At 35.9% G+C, this 21,903-nt stretch overlaps 1 protein-coding gene across 1 annotated transcript; it reads right to left on the minus strand.

Moving 5' to 3' along the window:
* Nucleotides 1-20,320: 20,320 nt before the first annotated feature.
* LOC110926537 (malonyl-coenzyme A:anthocyanin 3-O-glucoside-6''-O-malonyltransferase) lies at nt 20,321-21,712 on the minus strand. The gene has a single exon (XM_022170321.2). The coding sequence runs from the start codon at nt 21,703-21,705 to the stop codon at nt 20,353-20,355; it is 1,353 nt and encodes a 450-aa protein (XP_022026013.1). The 5' UTR covers nt 21,706-21,712; the 3' UTR covers nt 20,321-20,352.
* Between the last annotated feature and the right edge of the window lie 191 nt (nt 21,713-21,903).

Here is a 21,903-nt window from a genome sequence, read left to right on the forward strand (position 1 = left end):
TTCAAGTTGTTTAATAAACTCGCTCAGAGTTATCTTGTCAAAATCTGGTTTATTTTTCAACATCATAAGATACGTGCCCCAGACATCATGTGGCAACGCATCAGCCAACTTTTCAATCAATTCATCTTTATCTTTATTGATGTTCAATCTGCTCATATTCTTCAATAAATTGCAATATCTTTCAATAATCTGGTTGGTGTTTTCACTTCTTAAACCACGGAATAGATCGAATTCTTTCTTCAAAAGTGACCTTTTGTTTTTGATCATCTCATCACTTCCAAGAAACTTCGATTCTAATTCTTCCCATATCGAATGTGCACTTCCGTTGTGTTGAAGTAAAATCAAGATGTCTTCTTTAATAGCTTGCTGCAAAAGACTAACCATCATTTTTTCAACTTTATATTTCTTTTTCTCTTCTTCACCCAGATTTCTAATTTCAATTTTCAGTCCACTGTCCCCAACCGGTCTACTATTTTGAAATTCAGTATGTTCCCACGCATCTAAGTGATATGCCTGAACCCAGTTTCAAAACGTTCGGCCCATCCACTGTATTCCTCAATACTCATTAGCTTAGGCGATTTTTGCGTTGTCCCTATTTCATTTTCTAACATCGTACTCTGAGTAACAGTCATCGGACTAGCAAAGGCATTATAGAACTCGTTTTCCATGATTCGGTTTTAAAAATTTCACAAACACAACTTTTCAAACGAAATGAACTTTTTTCAAACGAAATGCTCTTCACACGGAATGGAGTTTCACACGAAATCAACTTTCAAACGAAATGAATCTTGTTCAAGCGAAATGAACTCCTCAAACGAAATCAGTACACTTGTCACGCGAAATGAACACTAGAAACGAAAAAGAATCCCGTTTCGTATGAAATGGAAAATATGGTTCACACGGAATGAACTTTGGTACGAAATGAAATGCTATTTCAAGCGAAATGATCCCTGGAGCGAAATGAGATCTGATTTCATACGAAATAACAGCGAGCTTCGCGCGAAATGAATGCCAAGTTCATACAAAATGATATCAATTTTGTGCGAAATGAAACTTTGAATAGTTTTTGAACAATTTGATTAAGTTTTACTTCCAATTAAGATCTGATTCTTTCTAGGTTTTGTTAAAACAGTGTTTCGCACATTATATTTGAAAATCAAGTCATTTTATCCGTGAAAACTTGTTAAATTTTGAAAAGAAGGTGTAGAAATCATAAATTGCAGCTAAAATGGTAAGAACTCTTCCTCCTGAGCTCTGATACCACTTGTAGGATCGTTTTCAGACCCAAAACGAGTCGTTCAGAAGAGATCTCATCCAATATGAGAGGCGGAAACAAACATATTGGAGTTATTACAGCTGTATTGCACAAGAAATCACTTTAAATTGTCTCTGTATTGATATCAGATCGTATTACAAAGCTGGAGACACTTCGGCAGAGCTTCGCTACAGGAATCAGATCATTACAAATGACAAGGCACAACCTACTATTTATAGGCAATGTTATTTCGCACGAAACAGTTCATGCGAAATGGGTTTCACACGAAATGATCATTTCATGCGAAATGAACAGTTCATTTCGTACGAAATAGCTGATTCTCATTTCGTGCAAAATGCCCCTAAACTACACATTTCTCATTTTCTCATTCTACGTACCCTGATCTTAACAAGTCTAACACAAGACTCGATACAAGACGAAGTCGACAGACATATGCACCAACAGACTCACCTTGGATGTTGACGAAGTCTTCGGTGTCGTGTCTTCGGTTGTCAATCCTTCAGTCTTTATCAGTCTTCTCGCTCTCTTCAAAGATTCTCCATTGTAAGCATCCTCAATCAATCTCTTTCTCTTCTTTCCTTCTAATCTTCCCTTGGATGTTGATCTGGCTCTTGAGCTTTCTAATTCTCTTGATGAGATCTCTTGATTCTTGTGACATCTGTGCCTCCAAGACCATCGAACAAATACCAAATCAATGAAATATTGTATTTCATACTTGGAATTTGTATAAATATGTGTATCGTTTGCACATATCAATTCTCGTTCGATTTCATGCTCTAAATCGCTTTCTGGAAAGTTATACGCAAACTGGTGTGTAAACGCAGTCAGTTTAACGCGAGAAACACTCCGGGATAGTGAAATAAGCTTAACATACCATAAATAACCTTTACATAACTTAGAAATAAGTTTTGGAAGGTTTGGTGTGTCGAAATCAAGTTTATTCGCTTACAGGGACTAATTTCGACAAACTGCGAAAGTATGCCGATTCCTACTGTAACGAACATTCCGGAACTTTATCATAAGTTAAACATGCCCTAAATATCCTTTACATAGCTTAGAAATAGGCTTTGAGGTGTTTAGTGTGCAAAAAAATAAACTTATTGGTCATTCAGGGACTAAAAGCGTCAAAAAGCGCACAAGTTTGCATTTTCGCGCATATCTTACGTTATGAATATATCCGGACATCCAAAAACTTATGTAATCATTAAAATATTATATTTTAGTGATTGGCATGATAAAATTCCCTTCGTCGCTCAATTTGGATCGTTTTTGCGTTCGTTACGACTTCCGTCGTAATTAACCGAACAACGCAACCGTACGACCAAACGAACCGACATCCGAGATATTTTTGAGCATGTTTTGAGTTCCCAATACTTTAACATCATTTTAGAGCCTTGAAATGAGGTTAACGGGGCTTAAACGTGTCAAAAATGGGCCGAAATGCAAGTTTCTAAGCTGCAGGGACCAAAACTGACAAATCTGCCAAACTTCCTCAGGCGGGGCGCGTAAGCCTTAGCCAAATCTTACGCGAGCCGCGTGGGCCTGTCAGACAGAAACAATGAATCTGGTCATTTTGCTCGATTTTGATGGTTTTGATGGGTGGTTTTCATTACTAGGAGCTGGTTTGTGTGCTCTCCAAGTCCCCCAATCAGCCTATGACACTTGTATGGCTTGGATCATTGCCTCCTCTCCAAGAAATGATCCTAACGGTTGCGAAAAACTATATATAGGCCATCCCTTCACTTGTTTCATTGCTCATTCACTTCTCTTCTCTTCTTCATCTGATTTGGAAGGCTCCCTCAAGTGTAAGGAGCTCTCTAAGTCTGATTGGGAACTTGGTTTTCTTGTAGAAAAGATAGCAAGGGCCCATTGTGAGCATTCTTTCATTCTTTTTATTGTTTTCCTAGCTTGGAAGTCAAATATAGTTTGACTTTCAGCTTTGACCACGAGTTGGTCAACGAGAAGTTCATTTGAACTTCGCAACGTGAGCGTAATCACGTTGGTTATAGTCCTTAGTGACTATACCAATTGATTACCACGTTGACTAGGTGTAGTGACGAGTCAAAGTTTCGGTCAAAATGCGTTTTAGCACGCATTTTGCAATGGGACCACTATTAGGTATCAAAACACTTTGTTTTGATACCAAATCAGTAGGTTAAACATGCTTTGACATGTTTAACTCATCACTAATAGTTAGTGCTTGTTTAGAGTCGTAAGTCGAGCGGTCTAAACCACCGCTTAGACTTTCGAACTCGACCCGTTTGGTCGATCTTTAGGATCCGACCAAGCATGGTTAGTGACCATAGTTGCATAGGGAATAACCTTCCGAGGTTATACCTTATGGTCACCGAGTTTAAGTAGTTGTATGATAGGTAGATTATATGCCTTAGGTAAATTACCAAAATGCCCTTTTCATGCATAATTGGACTTTGAGCATATGTAACCTAACTTTTGTCACCTAAACTGATTATGCAACCTATTTAAACATGTTTAGGCATATAATACTTGTCATAGGACTAGTTAGACGTCTCGAACGCGATGGGTCGAAAGCACTTAGGTTAGGTTCCGATTTAGAATGTAGGCTTTGTTAAACCATATCACATGAGTTCCTACACTCATTTGGTTTACAAGACCTCATTCTTTCCGATCTTCCGATTTAGGCGTCTGATTGTTTGACTAGCGATCCGATACTAGGTACCACTTGTTTCCTTGATTGCCCGAGCATTGATAGTTCACAAAATCAGGGATACCCTACAATCTCAAGTGAGTACATAGTTCCCCTATTTTATTGTTTTCAATTGTTTTGGGGTGATTCATATGTACAAAACGAATTTCAAGGTTTAAAGAGGATTTCAAAAATGATGGTTTATACTAAACTAATAACGATTTCAATAAGGTGAACAAGACTTGTTGGTTGTATTTACATAACAAATGACATTCATTAGCTCTGATCAAGCCGACCAGTATTAGGTTATGGTACCATAGGATCTGACAAATCCCGTTATCAGACTACACCCATTGTTATGTGTGGGGGTTATATAGATAATGACCGAATCTGTTATTGTTAACTTACCCTTTGGTGGTTTGTTAATGCGAGAAACGAGTTAGACGAGTCACAAAGGTTTGAATGTTGTTAGCAAGACGACCAAAAGTAGTTTCACCATTAAAACGAATACGATTTTGGGACGAGTTAAACAATTTGAAACGAGATACACGATTTGAAATGAGTTAGACGAATTAAACGATTGGTTTTGGGTAGTGATTAGATAATGGGACGGGTGTAGTATGATAGAATCATGGTAGATACGCCGCTGGTACATCTTATATATAAGTGCTTCTATCATATTACATTGTGTGTCATTATTTAGTTCACTGGGGAAAGAATTTGAAACGATGTCACACAACGAGGTTTTCAAAACGATATAAACCATACAAGTTTTATTAACGAGTTTTTACGAGATGTTTACAAGTTGTTATACTAAAACAAATGTTTTTGAGTTAAGAATCATGGCTACAAGGTTTTATAAACTATAACCAATTTGATTTGAGTTGGTTAATTATGTTGCAATACACTTTTCTAAACGAGGTTTGTATTTTGACTCATGTAGTCTAACGAGATACTGCAACATATAAACGAGCCATGAATCCGATACTCCCATAAAACCTATGTACTCGCCAGCATTTCGTTGCTGACTTTACTTTTTACATATGTTTCAGGTGGTATTGCTTGATGTTGCTTGCTAGGAAGCTTGTGTCACATAGGACCTGGACGAGGCCTTAGTGATTTAAAAACAGTTATAAACAATATGTAGTTTGTTTGTTTTGATTTAAAGACAATGTACATTACATAATAATTCAATAAAACAAAACATTTGGTTACCATGGTTGTGAAACAATAATTCTGTTGCAACACTCCCCGACGTTTCCGCCACGGTTTGTTGTTTTAACGTGGTCGGGGTGTGACAATTCTTTAAGTTCTTCAGCATCAGCCGGTTGCATGGATACAGTTCCAGGATCAAACACTGGCTCTAACCACTCCCTCGTGACTGTCTTTAGACTCCTCTTTCAACAAGCTGGGATGGCAGTCTGGAATTCTCGTTCTAGAATCGTGACCTGGCTCACACTCTGCTCAGGTTTTCTCAGGAATCAGGACCAAGCTCTTTCCAAACTTCATTCCTGCACAATCTCTTCCTCATAATAAATTTCACACATTTAAAATTTTACAAATTTAGAAATCACATTGCAGGTATTGTTCAAAAATGATTGCATATTTATAATCTTTCTGAAACAATCTTTCCCAAACCTGTTCATCATGCTTAGCACTTGGAATTTTGAAAATCAGCTCATCAACATCAGTTGTTGAAAATCTTTTTGAGTTTTTCAAAAATTTATGCTAAAGCACACTTAAACTCTTTTTGGATTTTTGTTCTTTAAAGGAAAACAATAAAGAAATATTTACAGACAATATTTTTTGTGAGTTTGTGTAAGAGGATCATATCAGTTTATGAGACAGATCACTAACACCATTAAGCTTTAATCATTTTAAGTTCTAAACGATTCACTTAGATTGTCAGTATACTGATCCACTTAAATTTTCACACAAAGTTCAATTATATCGAGATACGAGATTAATGTTTTAATGGACTTAACCTTATTCGCGTGTCTCACCTCAGAATATACTCCTGTATCCAGATTTCTATATTCAGTCTTACAGGTGAATGTACACTAATGATATCTGTAAACGGGTAATGCGAGACCATGAGAGCTCAGGTTAGAACTTCCGTTCAGACAAAGAGATGATGGCTCGACTTTCGGTGTGTCCCGTTTGGGGATCTTTTCTTCAACAGCACATGATTAGCATTTTTCAATGTTTCATCATTTTTTGTACTGAGGGCTGGCTTTAAGATTAAAGCTTTTGCAAAGTATTATACGAGGACTAGGCTATTGCTCCCGCAAAATCAGAAGTCCTGGTATAATACCCCAGATATCACCGCGCACAAAGACCTAGTATGTCAGAAATAGAAAATCTTTCAAACAAGATTTCGGGGGTTACCCATATATCCGAGAGATGTTCCCCACGAAATAAGTAAGCATTTCTATTTAGGTTTATATCTTGAAAACAATCTACTGAATGAGAAAAACCTACTGACATATCATCAGTGAGACCGTTTATCACATTTGACTTGTCAAATATTTAGCGTGCCGTGATAGTCCACTGATGTACTATCATTTCCTCTTTTTCACAACAAAACTCATTTTGACCTTTTTCGATGTTTTTGACTTTTTAGATTTTATCATGTTTTTGTATTTTTCAAATTTTCGAAATTTCTTAAATTTTTACTCCCCCTAAAATCAAAATATGTTTCAATTTTGATTTTCTGGGAAAATTTGAAAACAAACTGTACAAATAACGTGACAACATGATGTGAATTACTTCAATTCACCATCCACTTGGCATAAACAATCAGAACTCCCCCTTACAACAAACTATTTTCCCATTATGATTTTAAAACACTTAAGTTTGTTTTAATCAAAATGGTGTTTCCGGAAAATAAAATTTGTTGATTTTACCACTTGTAATATTGGGGATTGATTCATCACTTTGTTTTTCTCAACCACTTGAATGAAAGTTAGATCAAGTTCAAATTAATGACCTTGATTAACCACTTGTAAGTATGCTTTTCAACCAATTACCACTTGTAGGTTGAAATATCAAGATGCCGATTCCTACTCCACAATTACCAACCTGGGAGTTCCGGCAAGTTAAACACTTGTTAAAAAATTTCATTTTTCAAAAACAATTTTTCAAAAATGATCCCGATTCATGCTCCACGATTACCAATTTGGGAGCTCCGGCAAGTCCAGAGTTTTACTCATGATAGGTTCTATCCCAGTTACTAACCCGGGATGAACCATTTTCATCTGGTTTCTTCGATTTCTTCTCATAAAATTCTTTAACCCCCTTTACCTTCCCATCAATCATTTTTCCAAAAATGTTTTGAACAGTGGGGTTAAAAGCTTTTTCAACATCCAATTCTTTCTTTTCGGAAAAGAATTGATTTGAAATTTCAACTTTGCCAACTTTTGATTTTAAATTCTCAGCCCGCAATGGTGGAAAATTTGCATCATCCAATGGCGGAACTGATTTCTCTTTTTTCATAACAACTTGTGGCTCCTCTGATTTTGTGGAATCAGATTCATCGCCAGAACTATCTCTTGATTTCTTAACAACCCATTTTAGGTTGTTAAGTTTCTTCTTTCTTTTGTAAACACTTTTCGAACATTCACCAACCTCAAAAATTGAATCTTCAAAAACTTTAAACTTGTTGGTTGAAAGTTCGGTTTTCTCAACTACTTTCTTTTTGAGTTTTTCAGAGACTCCCTGTTTTGATTTGATTGCCTTTGGACAATTCCTAGCAATGTGACCAACCGTTTTGCACTGAAAACAGGTTCTTGTCTCTTTCTTCTTCTGAGCAGTGCCTTTCTTCATTTCTTCTTGCTTCTTAGCAAGGAATTCTTTGTTTGATTGCTTTCTGAACATTTGCTCTTTTTCTGCTTCTGATGATGTTCCTGAAACAAAAACAGTTTTTGGTTTATAAACTTTTTCATTTTTATGATTTTTCGGTGGAATAAAGCCTAGACCTTTCTTTTTGAAATTACCATTATGGTTTGGTTTCTTTTGAAAACCTGAACCAGAACTGTAACCCTTTTTCTTGTTTAACCTTTGTTGATCTCTTGAAGTGTAAGGTCTTGGTTTTTCAGAAAGATTTACATCTTTTATTTCAGAAATATTAATTTCTGTTAGTTTGAAAACTTTTTTAATCATTTCAGTTTTAACACCTCTTATTGGAAAATCTTCATCAGAATATAATTTGTCAGAATCATTCAAAGTATATACTACTTTGATTGGTTCGTCATTCACTTTAGATTTTGATAACAGAAATTCTTTATTGTAAACCCGTTTGCCCTTTTTGACTGTTGAATTTGACATGTTGGACTCAGACTTTGACTCTGACTTGGACTCCTCTGTTTCATCCTTATCCAACACCTGATCGACCACTTTATTTATTAACTCGGACTCATGATCAGTGTCAGATGATGTAAACGTGACATCAATGTTGTCTGGCAATTTATCTGAAGACTCAGACTCCCACTGTAAGTTGGTTGCTTTTTTGACTCTTTCTGAATATGGATTTCGTGGAGAATATCCATTTTCGAGCGGGGGTGGACACTTGTTATAACCAACACTGGGTTTCTTACCAGAAGTCTTTTCTTCGGTATCTTCTTTTGTTTCAGAATTCTTCTCTTCAGATTTTTCTTTCTCAAATGTCTTCATTCTTTCCACTATAGGGTAAATCCTGTCAACCACAAGAGAAGAACATGAGTAACTTTTTAATAACCTATTTACTCTCTCGGTTTCTATTCTCTGAGTTTCCAACTTCTGTTCTAGTTGAGCACACATCTCAGTGTAGTAGTTGACACTATCTAGTTGTCTTATGTATGCTCCTTTAAGTGTCTTCATGGCTGTCGCTTGTTCACTACTTGACTCGTTATATTGATTCATGGCTTTGTTTAAGACATCATATGATTCTTTCAGCCTGTTCATATTGTTAATCAACTCGTTGTTTTGCTTCTTCAGAATTTCACAGTTTACACAATTTTCAGATATCTTATCTACATCAGCTTCCTTTTTAATCTCAAACGCTGGAATTTCTTTGTCTTGCTTCTTTATCACACAAACCTCTTCTTCAGCATTCTTGTCTTTCTTGGCTTTGTTTAAACGCTTTCGTATTTTTTCTGCCCAATAATCATCAGTAGTATAATTTTCACCATTATATTTAACAATTTGAGCAACAAAAGCTTCAGCCAAAAATTCTTTATCTGGACAATAGTTGTCCAAGCTAAAACCTTCTGGTAATCTTTCATCATCTTGATCTATCATTTTGTTCATCAAACATGCTTTACTCTCTTCTGAGATATATTTATCCCAACTGAATCCTTTTGATGAACTTTCATCATCTTGATTAACAAGACACGCTTTCTTTGAATCTTCAATCTCCTTCCTAGCATGTGCAGTTTGTGAAGATTGTTGTTGATAAGGCTGTTGAGCAACTTGGTGATAAATCGCTTTTCGATAGTAATCATTGTTTCCAAAGGGATTTTGAGCTCCACTTGGTTCACAATTTGTACACTCTCTCTTGAAATGCCCGTTTTCCCTGCAATGAAAACAAGTAACTTTAGATTTATCAAATCCTAAAGTAGAAACATTTGCATCACGAAAATCATCTCTTCCTGTAATTTGTTTAAACTTTTCAGCTCTTCTCAACACGCTTGCCAAACACTACTTTATATCCATCAACTCCATCTCCTCAGCATCAACCTGATCGTAATCCTCTTTTGTCAACATCGGATTTCCGATCCTTCCAGCAACCAAGCTTCCATACGACTCTAGCACAATCACCAACAGAGACATATGACTTTTTGCAACTTCTTCCGAGTAGTTTTGATCATTTTCAAGATTTAATGCAATGTTGCATTGAAGAACTTTTCCACTCTTTGTTGCAGAAAAATGTGGATCAAATGATGGATATGAAGAAAATCCCATTTTGTTACTTGATCCTTGAGATGAACTTTCAAAAGAACTTTTTGCATTAAAAGCCGTTTAAATCTTTGGAGAAATATTGGTCTTCTCACTAACACCACTTTTGTAATACAAACCAATGTCTTGTTCTCCATCATAGTTCTTCATTCTCGCTATCTTTCTTTGTTCCATCTCTTGTGCTTCAAGTTATTTATAAACTCGCTCAGAGTTATCTTGTCAAAATCTGGTTTATTTTTCAACATCATAAGATACGTGCCCCAGACATCATGTGGCAGTGCATCAGCCAACTTTTCAATCAATTCATCTTTATCTTTATTGATGTTCAATCTGCTCATATTCTTCAATAAATTGCAATATCTTTCAATAATCTGTTTGGTCTTTTCACTTCTTAAACCACGGAATAGATCAAATTCTTTCTTCAAAAGTGACCTTTTGTTTTTTATCATCTCATCACTTCTAAGAAACTTCGATTCTAATTCTTCCCATATCGAATGTGCACTTCCGTTGTGTTGAAGTAAAATCAAGATGTTTTCTTTAATAGTTTGCTGCAAAAGACTAACCATCATTTTTTCATCTTTATATTTCTTTTTCTCTTCAGCACCCAGATTTCTAATTTCAATTTTCACTCCATTGTCCCCAACCGGTCTACTATATTGAAATTCAGTATGTTCCCATGCTTCTAAGTGATATGCCTGAACCCAGTTTTCAAAACGTTCGACCCATCCGCTGTACTCCTCAATACTCATCAGCTTAGGCGGTTTTTGCGTTGTCCCTATTTCATTTTCTAACATCGTACTCTGAGTAACAGTCATTGGACTAGCAAAGGCATTATAGAACTCGTTTTCCATGATTCGGTTTTAAAAATTTCACAAACACAACTTTTCAAACGAAATGAACTTTTTCAAACGAAATGCTCTTCACACGGAATGAACTTTCACACGGAATGGAGTTTCACACGAAATCAACTTTCAAACGAAATGAAACTTGTTCAAGCGAAATGAACCCCTCAAACAAAATCAGTACACTTATCACGCGAAATGAACACTTGAAACGAAAAAGAATCCCGTTTCGTACGAAATGGAAAATATGGTTCACACGGAATGAACTTTGGTACGAAATGAAATGCTATTTCAAGCAAAATGATCCCTGGAGCGAAATGAGATCTGATTTCGTACGAAATAACAGCGAGCTTCGAGCGAAATGAATATCAAGTTCATACGAAATGATATCAATTTCGTGCGAAATGAAACTTTCGAACAGTTTTTGAACAATTTGATCAAGTTTTACTTCCAATTAAGATCTGATTTTTTCTAGGGTTTGTTAAAACAGTGTTTCGCACATTATATTTGAAAATCAAGTCATTTTATCCGTGAAAACTTGTTAAATTTTGAAAAGAAAGTGTAGAAATTAGAAATTGCAGTTGAAATGGTAAGAACTCTTCCTCCTGAGCTCTGATAACACTTGTAGGATCGTTTTCAGACCCAAAACGAGTCGTTCAGAAGAGACTCGTCTAATATGAGAGGCGGAAACAAACATATTGGAGTTATTACAGCTGTATTGCACAAGAAATCACATTAAATTGTCTCTGTATTGATATCAGATCTTATTACAAAGCTGGAGACACTTCGGCTGAGCTTCGCTACCGGAATCAGAACATTACAAATGACAAGGTACGACCTACTATTTATAGGCAATGTTATTTCGCACGAAACAGTTCATGTGAAATGGGTTTCACACGAAATGATTATTTCGTGCGAAATGAACAGTTCACTTCATACGAAATAGAAATAGTTGATTCTCATTTCGTGCGAAATGCCCCTAAATTACACGTTTCTCATTTTCTCATTCTACGTACCCTGATCTTAACAAATCTAACACAAGACTCGATACAAGACGAAGTCGACAGACATATGCACCAACAAGTATAGAAGAAAGTTTTCCTGTGAAACAACATTTCTCATACTGTTGTAATTTCGCATGTGGTATATAAACTATTCGCATGTGAATAAAATCCATTATTTGCATAACTTTGATTCTAATTACATAACATACAGCCGGATATCTTTTACGACGAATAGAAATACAAAGACAACCAACGACTGAACATATTTGCCTCAAATTTTAAAGACATATAACTGAGATATGAGGTAAAAAAAACTTGATTCGGTTGACCTGGTGTTTATTCCAGTACTTCAAGGTGACCACTTCTATGTCTTGTGCTTCCACTTGAAATTCGGCAAAATTGAGCTGATTGACAATTCAGCAGCTAAACAAGAGTTTAAGGATAGATACAAGGGGCTTCCAGACACACTGGTAATACAAAAACTTTTTCATATACATGTTATATTTTATGTAAAAGCTACTAACACATTGTTGCTATGTTACAGAGAAGGGTATTGGTTTTATACCTACAAAAGGCTTTAAAACCAACACCGGCTATAAAAGAACTTGCAAACTCAGTTATAGAAAGTAAAGAGATGGATTGAAGGACGAAGAATAACGGCGTAGACTGTGGAGCGTTTACGATGCGTCACATGGAAACATACAAAGGAGACAAAATACCATGGGTGACTGGATTTGTGAAAGAAGATGAAGTAAACAACAGACAGAATTCACAACTTCATCTCCTAAGGCACAGATATCACAGTAAAATCATTCTATGCGAACACAATATGCATCGTCAACTAATAATTAAAAAGGCAAATGCTTTCGATAAAAGGCCAGACAAAGAAAGGTATATGAAAGATTTGGATAAGATAATCCCAGATAGGATGAGTAGATATTTTGGAAAGCCAAAGTAAACTTGTTTGATGATGGATTTATGTTAAATATTTAAACTTGTTAGTGTTTTTAATTTCACATATATTAGTGTTTTTAATTTCGCCTTTGTGTTTTTTATTTCGCATATATTATGTTTAAAATCGCATGTTTGACATTGAATTATTAAAATTTGCAATAAATAGGTGACTATGAACATGCGAAATACAAGTCCATTACATAACACAACATGCGAATTTATTGAAACATGCAAAACTTGGATATTTTATTAAAACAAAGCACCAAAATAAACAAAAGTTCATTCAAAAGATGAAAGAAACTCCATTTTCATCTTCATCGAGCATCTTAAGACAGTTATTGCATCGGCCAACTCTTTCAACTGTTTCTCATCCCTCTCACCCAAATCCACCATAAACATAACAGCAATTTCTTTAAGACTACTCACCTGCATCTGAGATAGCAAGTCTTCTCTTCATGTTTTCTGTTACACGAGAAATGTTGGCCTCCAACGTCTCTTGACATGATCGATCCTCTTGAATTTGTTGCTGAATCCTTTTCCTCAAAGCCTGCTTGATACTTGGTTCAGAAGAAGAGGATGTTAGTAGATCTGCCATTTTTAATAGGATGTTTGAAATAGTGATAAAAATATAAAATATATAATAAAAGAAAAATTATTGATATGAATTATTGAAATCAATTATTGAACTGAATTATTTGATTTCATATTGACTAAATTATGAAACACACTGTGTGAAAATAAAAATAATTATTATTAAAGCGAGCAAAATAAATAGCTATATTTGATAAATACTTTCAGGTTTGCGAAATCTCGAACTTAAACATGCGAAATTAAATATTAAACTTCATTATGTGCGAAATGTCTAACTTAAAACATGCGAAATTATACAAATGATCCATTCTTAACTACCTGGACTATGTTAAAACACCACATGAGATATATCAAACAACACATGCGATATGGTAAACCCAACAAATAAAACCAGAAACAACTTATCTTCAACCCTCATTACAATATAATAAAATGAAAAAAGCTTTAAATCAAATAAAACCCAGAACTCAACCTAATAAACCTATTGACGAATCCTAAATGACGAATCTAGCATTTTCGGAAATCGCGGTTCGGTCAGGAATCAATCAAAAACCCTAGAAATCAAACTGATATGAACAATAATTAAATGGACGGTTACGAAACGAACTCCATATCTGCTTCCTAGTTGACGGAATTCCCTTATTAGCCCTCAGATGTTCGAATAGAATGTCTGATATACCCTTATTTAATTAAATTGAATCAGGACACGTGTATGGTTGTGGGTAGCGCGTACATAATGTACGATAAGGAGATTTGTACCATACTCTTTACCTATATATATATATAAAGTAAGATTATTGTAAAAAAATGTGTTTTTTATGCGAAAGGTAAGAAAGAATCTACACCATTAGATCATTGATCTAATGGTTCATATTTAGTTGGCAATATTGTAATTAAAATAGTGGTATTTTAATACTGATTTGATTACATAGGGGTAAAATAGGGCTTTCACAATGATTCAAATCAATAACCGTATCACGTAACTCCTAAAACCTCTAGGCTAGTGATCATTTCACACGAAAATCAGGGTGTTCTTTATCAATGATTTTAATTATTTACAATCGATGATAATGAGCCAAAAATCAAACTCGTCTATAGTCGTAAAAACAAGGAGAGTTCATCGTCAGAGATTCTGGAAAGAAGAACGAAGAGGAAAATGAATGATGCTAGTAATCGTTGGAAAAACACTCCTAGTCGAAGGCTTAAACTTCCGGCAATCAATAAAACAACAACTGCGTATGGAAAAGGTTCATCTTTTTTGTTTGAGATTTCAGGAGTATAATGGTGTTTTTTGTTTGTTTAAGAGTGTTTTGTTTAACCAGGACAACAGAACTAGGTAATTGATGAATGGTGTTAAATCTAGGGTTTGGTAAAAGTGGGTGTGTTATAATGGTGTCTTCTGCTTGCAATGAGTTCATGTTTTTATTGTGATGTTAATGGTGTACGTTTAATGTTAGTTGATCAGCATATTGTTTTCTAAGATTGTGGTTTTTGTTGTTGAGCATGGTGTTTTTTATTTGAAAGGGTGTATATACGTTCTTTGTAATTGTAGTGTTGTTTATGTTGAAGTATGGTGTTATTATGTTAGTGGATGAGTTCCTTATTATATTGTTATATGGTATTATATCATATTACATGGTATATATGGTGCTAACCCTCCTATTCGATGGTAGTTTTTGTATATATGGTGTTATATATGTTGTTGTTTGCAGCTAGGCTTTATTTGTATTGTTCTATGGTGTTATGGCCTGTGAAAAATGTGGTGTACGGTTCTAACATTCTAGTATATTATGTTTTTTGTATATGTTGTGTTAACATGATTGTAAGTGACTGTGTTTTGGTTATGTTTTTATTTGTTGATAACTGTTATATGCAAATTTGCTGTTATTTGTGTTGTTGTATGGTGTAATATCCTGTTATATTGTGGTAAACAGATCTAACATCCATTTATATGTTGTTTTGTTGTATACAGGGTGTCCAATTCTGTATTTTGGTTTTTGTTAATTTGTGGTATCATCCTGTTATATGTTGGTGTATGGTTCTAACATCCTATGAAATGGTTTTGGTAAAAAGGTTTGAAACATGAACTAGGATAAAATTGTATTAGTTGTAGTCTTTTAAATATTTTCTTTGAATGTTTTCTATAGTCAGGTCAAGCCAACGGCTTAAAGGGAAAATGTACAAATCACGGTTCAAAAACACATTTGAAAGACCGTTGGTATGTAGCGACTCAGAAACATCAAATAATGAGGACAAAGGTATTTCCAATGTAGTAAAAAGTAGGGGTATTGGATTTTAATAATCCCAAGTTTCACTAATTGGCCGGTAATAATCCCAACTTCAAAAATTGCCTACAACAGTCCCAACTTGTAAGATTTTGGCCACCAATGATCCTTGTCTAACTGGGTTATAACCTTGTTGGGCTGGTGACCTACAACTTATTTCGGCGACCCGTTTTACCCCTGAAACCACCAAACGAGACCACCACCAATCATCTCCGACCTCCTGTAATCTTCTCCGCTTCTCAAAAGTTTAAAATTTCCACCATCTACGTAACTCCGGTGACCTGCAACTTATTCCGACGACCTTCTTTACCCCTGAAACCACCAAAGGAGACCACCACTTGTCATCTCCAACCTCTAGTGACCTTCTCCGCCGCTCAAAACTTCAAAAAACTAACTGGGTTATAACCCAGTTAGACAAGGATCATTGGTGGCCAAAATCTTACAAGTTGGGACTGTTGTAGGCAATTTTAGAAGTTGGGATTATTACCGGCCAATTAGTGAAACTTGGGATTATTAAAATCCAATACCCCTAAAAAGTATAAACAAACAAAAAACACTACATTATGCTAAGTATCCTAGATGTGAATCGCTATTTTTTATGATGAGTTTTTTATATGATAACTATTGCTTTCGATTAAGCAGATGGTGCTGCTGGTATGAATGATACTGATAATGTGGAAACAAACGAAAATGTTCTGCAAGCGAAAAAAACAAACAAAGTAAAAAAGGTCTTGTGATTATAATTTTTAATACATAACACCTGGTAACAATTGATTTGAACCCGAACAGATATGCGTGAAGTAGGGAATATAGGTGGGACTGATAGTGGCGTAAAGGAGAATGTGCTGAAAGATATTCCCAACACAAACAAAAGTAGATAACAAACTGGTCACAGTCACGTCCGGTGATAAAACAACCAACCAAGGTATTATATTAAAGTGTTTGTCTTGTGGTTTGCTGGTCTACTAATACAAATATCAAAAATGTTGTAGATCGGCTGGCAGACCCGGATGACGATTTCGTTGACACCCCAACGGGGAAGCGATGGAAATCGGCAGCCAAAAGAACACCGACTCATGTAAGGCATCAACAGTGTCGCAGCCGTATCAACCATTCACGGGTGCACAGATCAGGCCAAAGGTGTCGATCGATAATCTGATATATGCCTAGCACTGGGCCTCAATGACGAGCAACGAGAGACGGTAAAAGAAATTGTGTTTGGGTCGATATTCGGTTATAAGGTAACATATGTGCCTACAGCATTGGCACAATGGTGGTGTCAAATTACGACCCAAAAGCATGTGTTTTAAATGTGGGAGGCCGCTGTGTGGTGGCAATTACATCGGAGATGGTGAAACGTGTTTTCGGGCTGCCTATAGGACCAACATAGCTCGTTGAGAAGAAGAAAGCAAACAAAAAGAAATATCTTGTCGTTCAAGAGTTCAGAAATCAGTTTGAGCATATAGATAGCAAGAGATTGTCGCCATTGCAGTTGATGCATTACATATTAGACGGACATGATTACGGACGGCTGTTTGTCGTGAACTTCTTGGTTGTCTACTTTTCTTTCCTGGGTGAAACCACAACGAACAATTCGGTGAACGTGTGATATATACCATGTATACAGCCGAACGTGGATATTAAGAGCTTAAACTGGTGTTCGTACATGGTGTCATGTCTTAACAGAACGAAAAAGGCGTGGCATGGTGGTGAGGATGCTTTCCGAGGACCAATGCTATTACTGGCGGTAAGTTGCTAGTAATTAACATCTTGCATTATAAACATCTTGAATAACATCTTTACTTTAATAACACCATACCTTTTAAGTTGTTAACCAGTATTCTATGAAATAGCTGAATAAGACCATAGATTATCGTATGTTTACCAAATTTTGGATTTTTATAACTGAATAACACCATAGCTTATTATATGTTTAGAAAATTGTTTACCAATATTCTGTGAAATAACTGAATAACACCATAGCTTATTTTTTTACTTAAATAACACCATAGCTTATTATAACACCATAATTGTTAATCTGTTTACCAATCTTTTGAAACATCTTGCAATATATTGTCGCAGATCGCATACAGAATTGAGAAAAAGATGATACATTCGTCGCCAGTTCACCTATTGTTGAACTTGTCGATTATGGTGCGTTGAACAAGCTTGAAGCAGATATGGAGAACATGCACTCAGAACACCACGGAAAGAAGAAAGCAAAGGACGAGAAAAAAACTAAACCAGCTGAGGACGTTGAAAGTGGTGAGTAACGGGAAAAAAGGAAGAGACAAAGTGTAGAATGGGTGGAGAAACACAAACACACAAGGACAATAGATAGAGAAAAGACAATCAAAATGCAAAAAACAACACGAAGAAAGGAAATGGAAACAGACAACAAGCTAATGGATGAAGGTACTGAAGAGATCGAAGATGATGATGCGTACCTGGGTATATACAGACACTGTGCAGACTACTTACTATCAAAAACTGACACCCAAACATGTGCATTGTTTGTAGGTACAAATGGCGAGTTCCGTGTGCTGATGATATCACAGTACGGGAACGCTCCATCACCATCAGGCGCATCTGACATGGATTTCGAGCTGGTAAACATATTATGATTCGTACTTGATTTGACACTATATGTGACTTCTGCTGATATGTTTACCAATGTTCCGTGAAATGTGAAATAACGGAATAACACCATAGATTATTGTATGTTTACCAAATTTGGATTTAAATAACTGAATAGCACCATAGCTTATTATATGTTTACAAAATTGCTTATCAATATTCTGTGAATTTACTGAATAACACCATAGCTTATTTTGCTTGCTTGAATAACACCATAGCTTATTGTATGTTTACCAATTTTTAGATTGTTTAACAATCTTTAACACCTATGGAATACTTCGTCGCAATGAGTTGTTTAATAACACCTATCAAATACACCTATCGAATACTTCATCATAGCTGAAAAGTTTAATAACACCATAACTGATAATTTGGTTACCAATTTTTTGAAACACTGGAGAAAGATTTCTAGATGTCTAATGATGACCACATAACATAATTTACTACAAACATGAACGTTGTGCTGGCTGGGACAGAACCAAAGTCATTTAAAGGTTTCTAGATGGTATTTATACCTATCATGATAGGGGATCACTACTGTCTTCTGTTTTTCAACTTGTAAACAAAATAGATCATGATTATTGATAACATAGAAGGTGATGCGGGATTAGAAAGATACCACGGGAATATGTTATTAAACCGGGATTTCGTACAGGTTCGGTCAAATTTGTTGGATAATCTGTTTAGAGAGTTTGAGATTTGTGTGAACAAAATCAATAACACACTAACAGAATCATGTGTGATGTTCCCCGAGAGTGATCTGTTGAAATAGAAAGCAATGGAGTGGAAGGAAATAATCATAAAACATATTAAAGTTGAAGATGAAAAAGAAAATGAAGGTGATGATGCGGAAAAGGGAAATAAAAGCGTTGGAATTGAAGAAGATAATGTGGTTGAAGCAGATGAATCATTGATCTTTGAAAAAGTAGTGTATCCTTTGTCGGAGATAACAGTCCTGCAAACTTGCAAAATAATGACGGTATAACAGAAGACTTCTCCCTTTTCACCCATGACATCTTCGTTTGTCGTAGAGGTGGATAGAGCAATTGAGGAGGGACGAAGTGAAAAGACACCAGAGACAAGATTCAATGTTTTGGGAATTCAAGCGGTGAACTTGTCAACAAGGCTGGACAACGTTGTGACAGATGAAGACCGCAGCGAGGTAAGGCAACCTGCGGAACGAGGTAAAACTCCAAGGATGAAACGAACAATCATTCTTCCTGTTGCACTGTGATCGTCGTACGTCAAGCGCGTGGTCTCATTGAGAGACGGGCGTGATAAGTCTCAAGACACACTGGCTCGTTGTATGGTTTGTGGCGTAGGAAACAAGTGGTATGAACCTGAACTGGACCTTTATCTGTTTTATGTATAGTATTATACGTTAGCGATATTTTGTGTATATGAAGATGGTTGTTATATGGTGTTATAACATGTTGAACACTGTATCGGTAAAAAACACCATGTAACAAGATGTTAGAAACATATAGCAACATGCACTACAAGAAAAGTGGCCATTCGAGACTAAATTTTCAGGGACTGATATATTAGTCTCAAATATGTAAATATTTAAGACTGATTTATCAGTCACTAAAAATATTTGAGACTGATTTTTACGCGATATACTTTTATGTTTGGATTGAATTGGGAGAATGTTTGGATTGAATTGGAAGAATGTTTGTATTTTATATTGTGTGTATATATAAAAATTCTTTTAATGGTAATATTCTCAACGGTAACCTTGGTCCAACGTTCAATTTTTTCAATGTACCACGCGTGATAAAAGTGCGTTATTGTTTGACGCGTGATGAAGGGTTCACAATGGGGCACCCCGTCCCCCCTAATAGTTATGAATGTGGTATGTTGTGAGTATTTTCGGATTTGATAATGAATGTGGCTGCGGGTATTTTCGGGTTTGATGATATACCGACATGCACAACTGCACTAAAGGACAACTATAAAGACTACGAAGTGATCTATTTGAATTAACGTTTAAAGCTCTGGAAGCAAACAGTGTAAGATACATTACGGATGGGAGATGTAAAGTTTAAACAACAATTCAACAAGAATAAAAAAAAAATTCAACAAGAATATGTAATATGATGCATATATCTAGATATATTTCCCTAATCGAATAACTCAACAAGGATCTAATAATATGACGCATCTAGATATATTTTTCTAAACTATCCTCAAAGATACGAACGAAAGACACCATCTCGGTTCTCGAAAGGGAAACGCCAATCTCGAGATCTTCATTTTTCTCTTTGCAAGCATTTACGGATATCGCCCCATTATAATCAGTCGAAACTATTTCGATCTTTTTGGGTTTACCCCACCCAAAATCCATGTCATAAAACTTGAGCTTTGGTGTTCCAGCAACCCAGATCGTTGTTGTAGGAAACCCGTTGGAAAACAAGTCCTTGAATGATTCTATTTCTTTAACAATTCCATCCTTATCGGTCAAAGTCTTATGTAGTTTTTCTCCAATCAATTTTGCAGCGGTCACAAACCCTTCTTGTCCGGTTAATTGTGTGCTATTTTCCATAGCTATGCATCCTCCAATACAGTTGCCAAAGTAGGTTACTGGGAGTGTGGGATTCATGCGTGCCCTACAATCGATGGCGAAGCCAAACATTTGCAGCCCATCGTTGCGCATTTTTGCCATGCAACTCCAGATATAAGCACATGCAACAGTAAAAGATGATACATATGCTAATGTTGGTAGTTCTGTTGAAACCAAATTTTTCAACCTATTGAGCAAAGGTCGAGGCAAAATATAGGTGGCGCGAACTTTGTCAGTTGGTCCGCCTAGTTTTGGAGGTTGATAATCTTCAAAATTTTCAACATTTGCAAACCTCAAATAACTTTCATCAAGTTTCGCATTTTGGATCGGTCTATCATAAATTGGCAAAGTTCCATTAGCTAGGAACGACTCATCTGAACCAAATCGAGCAATCGATGTCCATGCCTTCAAGAAACAAAATCTAGTGCTAGCATCACCCAGGCAGTGGTGATTCGTCATTCCAATAGAAATTCCAGAGTTTGGAAAGAGTGTCACTTGAACACAGAACACGGGGATCTTTGTGAAATCTGAAGTTTTATAAGCCTGACCTAATTGAGGGATAAGATGGTAAAAGTTTTCACAATCTCGGGGATGGTTTCCAGTTAGTTCATTGAAATCAAGGTCACATTTTGCAAAAGTAACCGCGACAGAATCACCTTTAACATAACGGATTTCTGGCTTTTTGGTAGAAGTGTGATACACAATCAAGTTACCAGCGAGTGGAAAAAAATGTTGAAGAGTGATTGATAACGAGTGTTTAAGGCTGGGAATAATAGTTTCAATGAATTGAGTTTGTGTGATAGACAACTGATAAAAGAATAGATAGTGAACTGGAGGTTGCCTTAGCCATAGGAAGTCGAAGTAGGTGAGTGGCAACAACCTGTCACCTACGGTAGTGTATGGTGGCGATACTTGGGAATTTTCAAGAACAGTAAAGACGGTTAAGGAACCCATGATATGTTGTTGCACCTTTCAAAAATGTTCAAAAGAAAGTAGGGTACTTGTAAAGGTTTTATAGGGATAGGAACATGGTTTCCAATTTGACATCTCTATCTGTTTTTTTTTTCCTCTCCTTTTTTCATAACAAATATTCCAATGTATTTAGATCATAAATAACTTCCATGTGGCGTTGCTACAGATGTAGGTTAGTCA

Source organism: Helianthus annuus, chromosome 17 (assembly GCF_002127325.2).
Source record: "Helianthus annuus cultivar XRQ/B chromosome 17, HanXRQr2.0-SUNRISE, whole genome shotgun sequence".
Taxonomy (NCBI): Eukaryota; Viridiplantae; Streptophyta; class Magnoliopsida; order Asterales; family Asteraceae; genus Helianthus; species Helianthus annuus.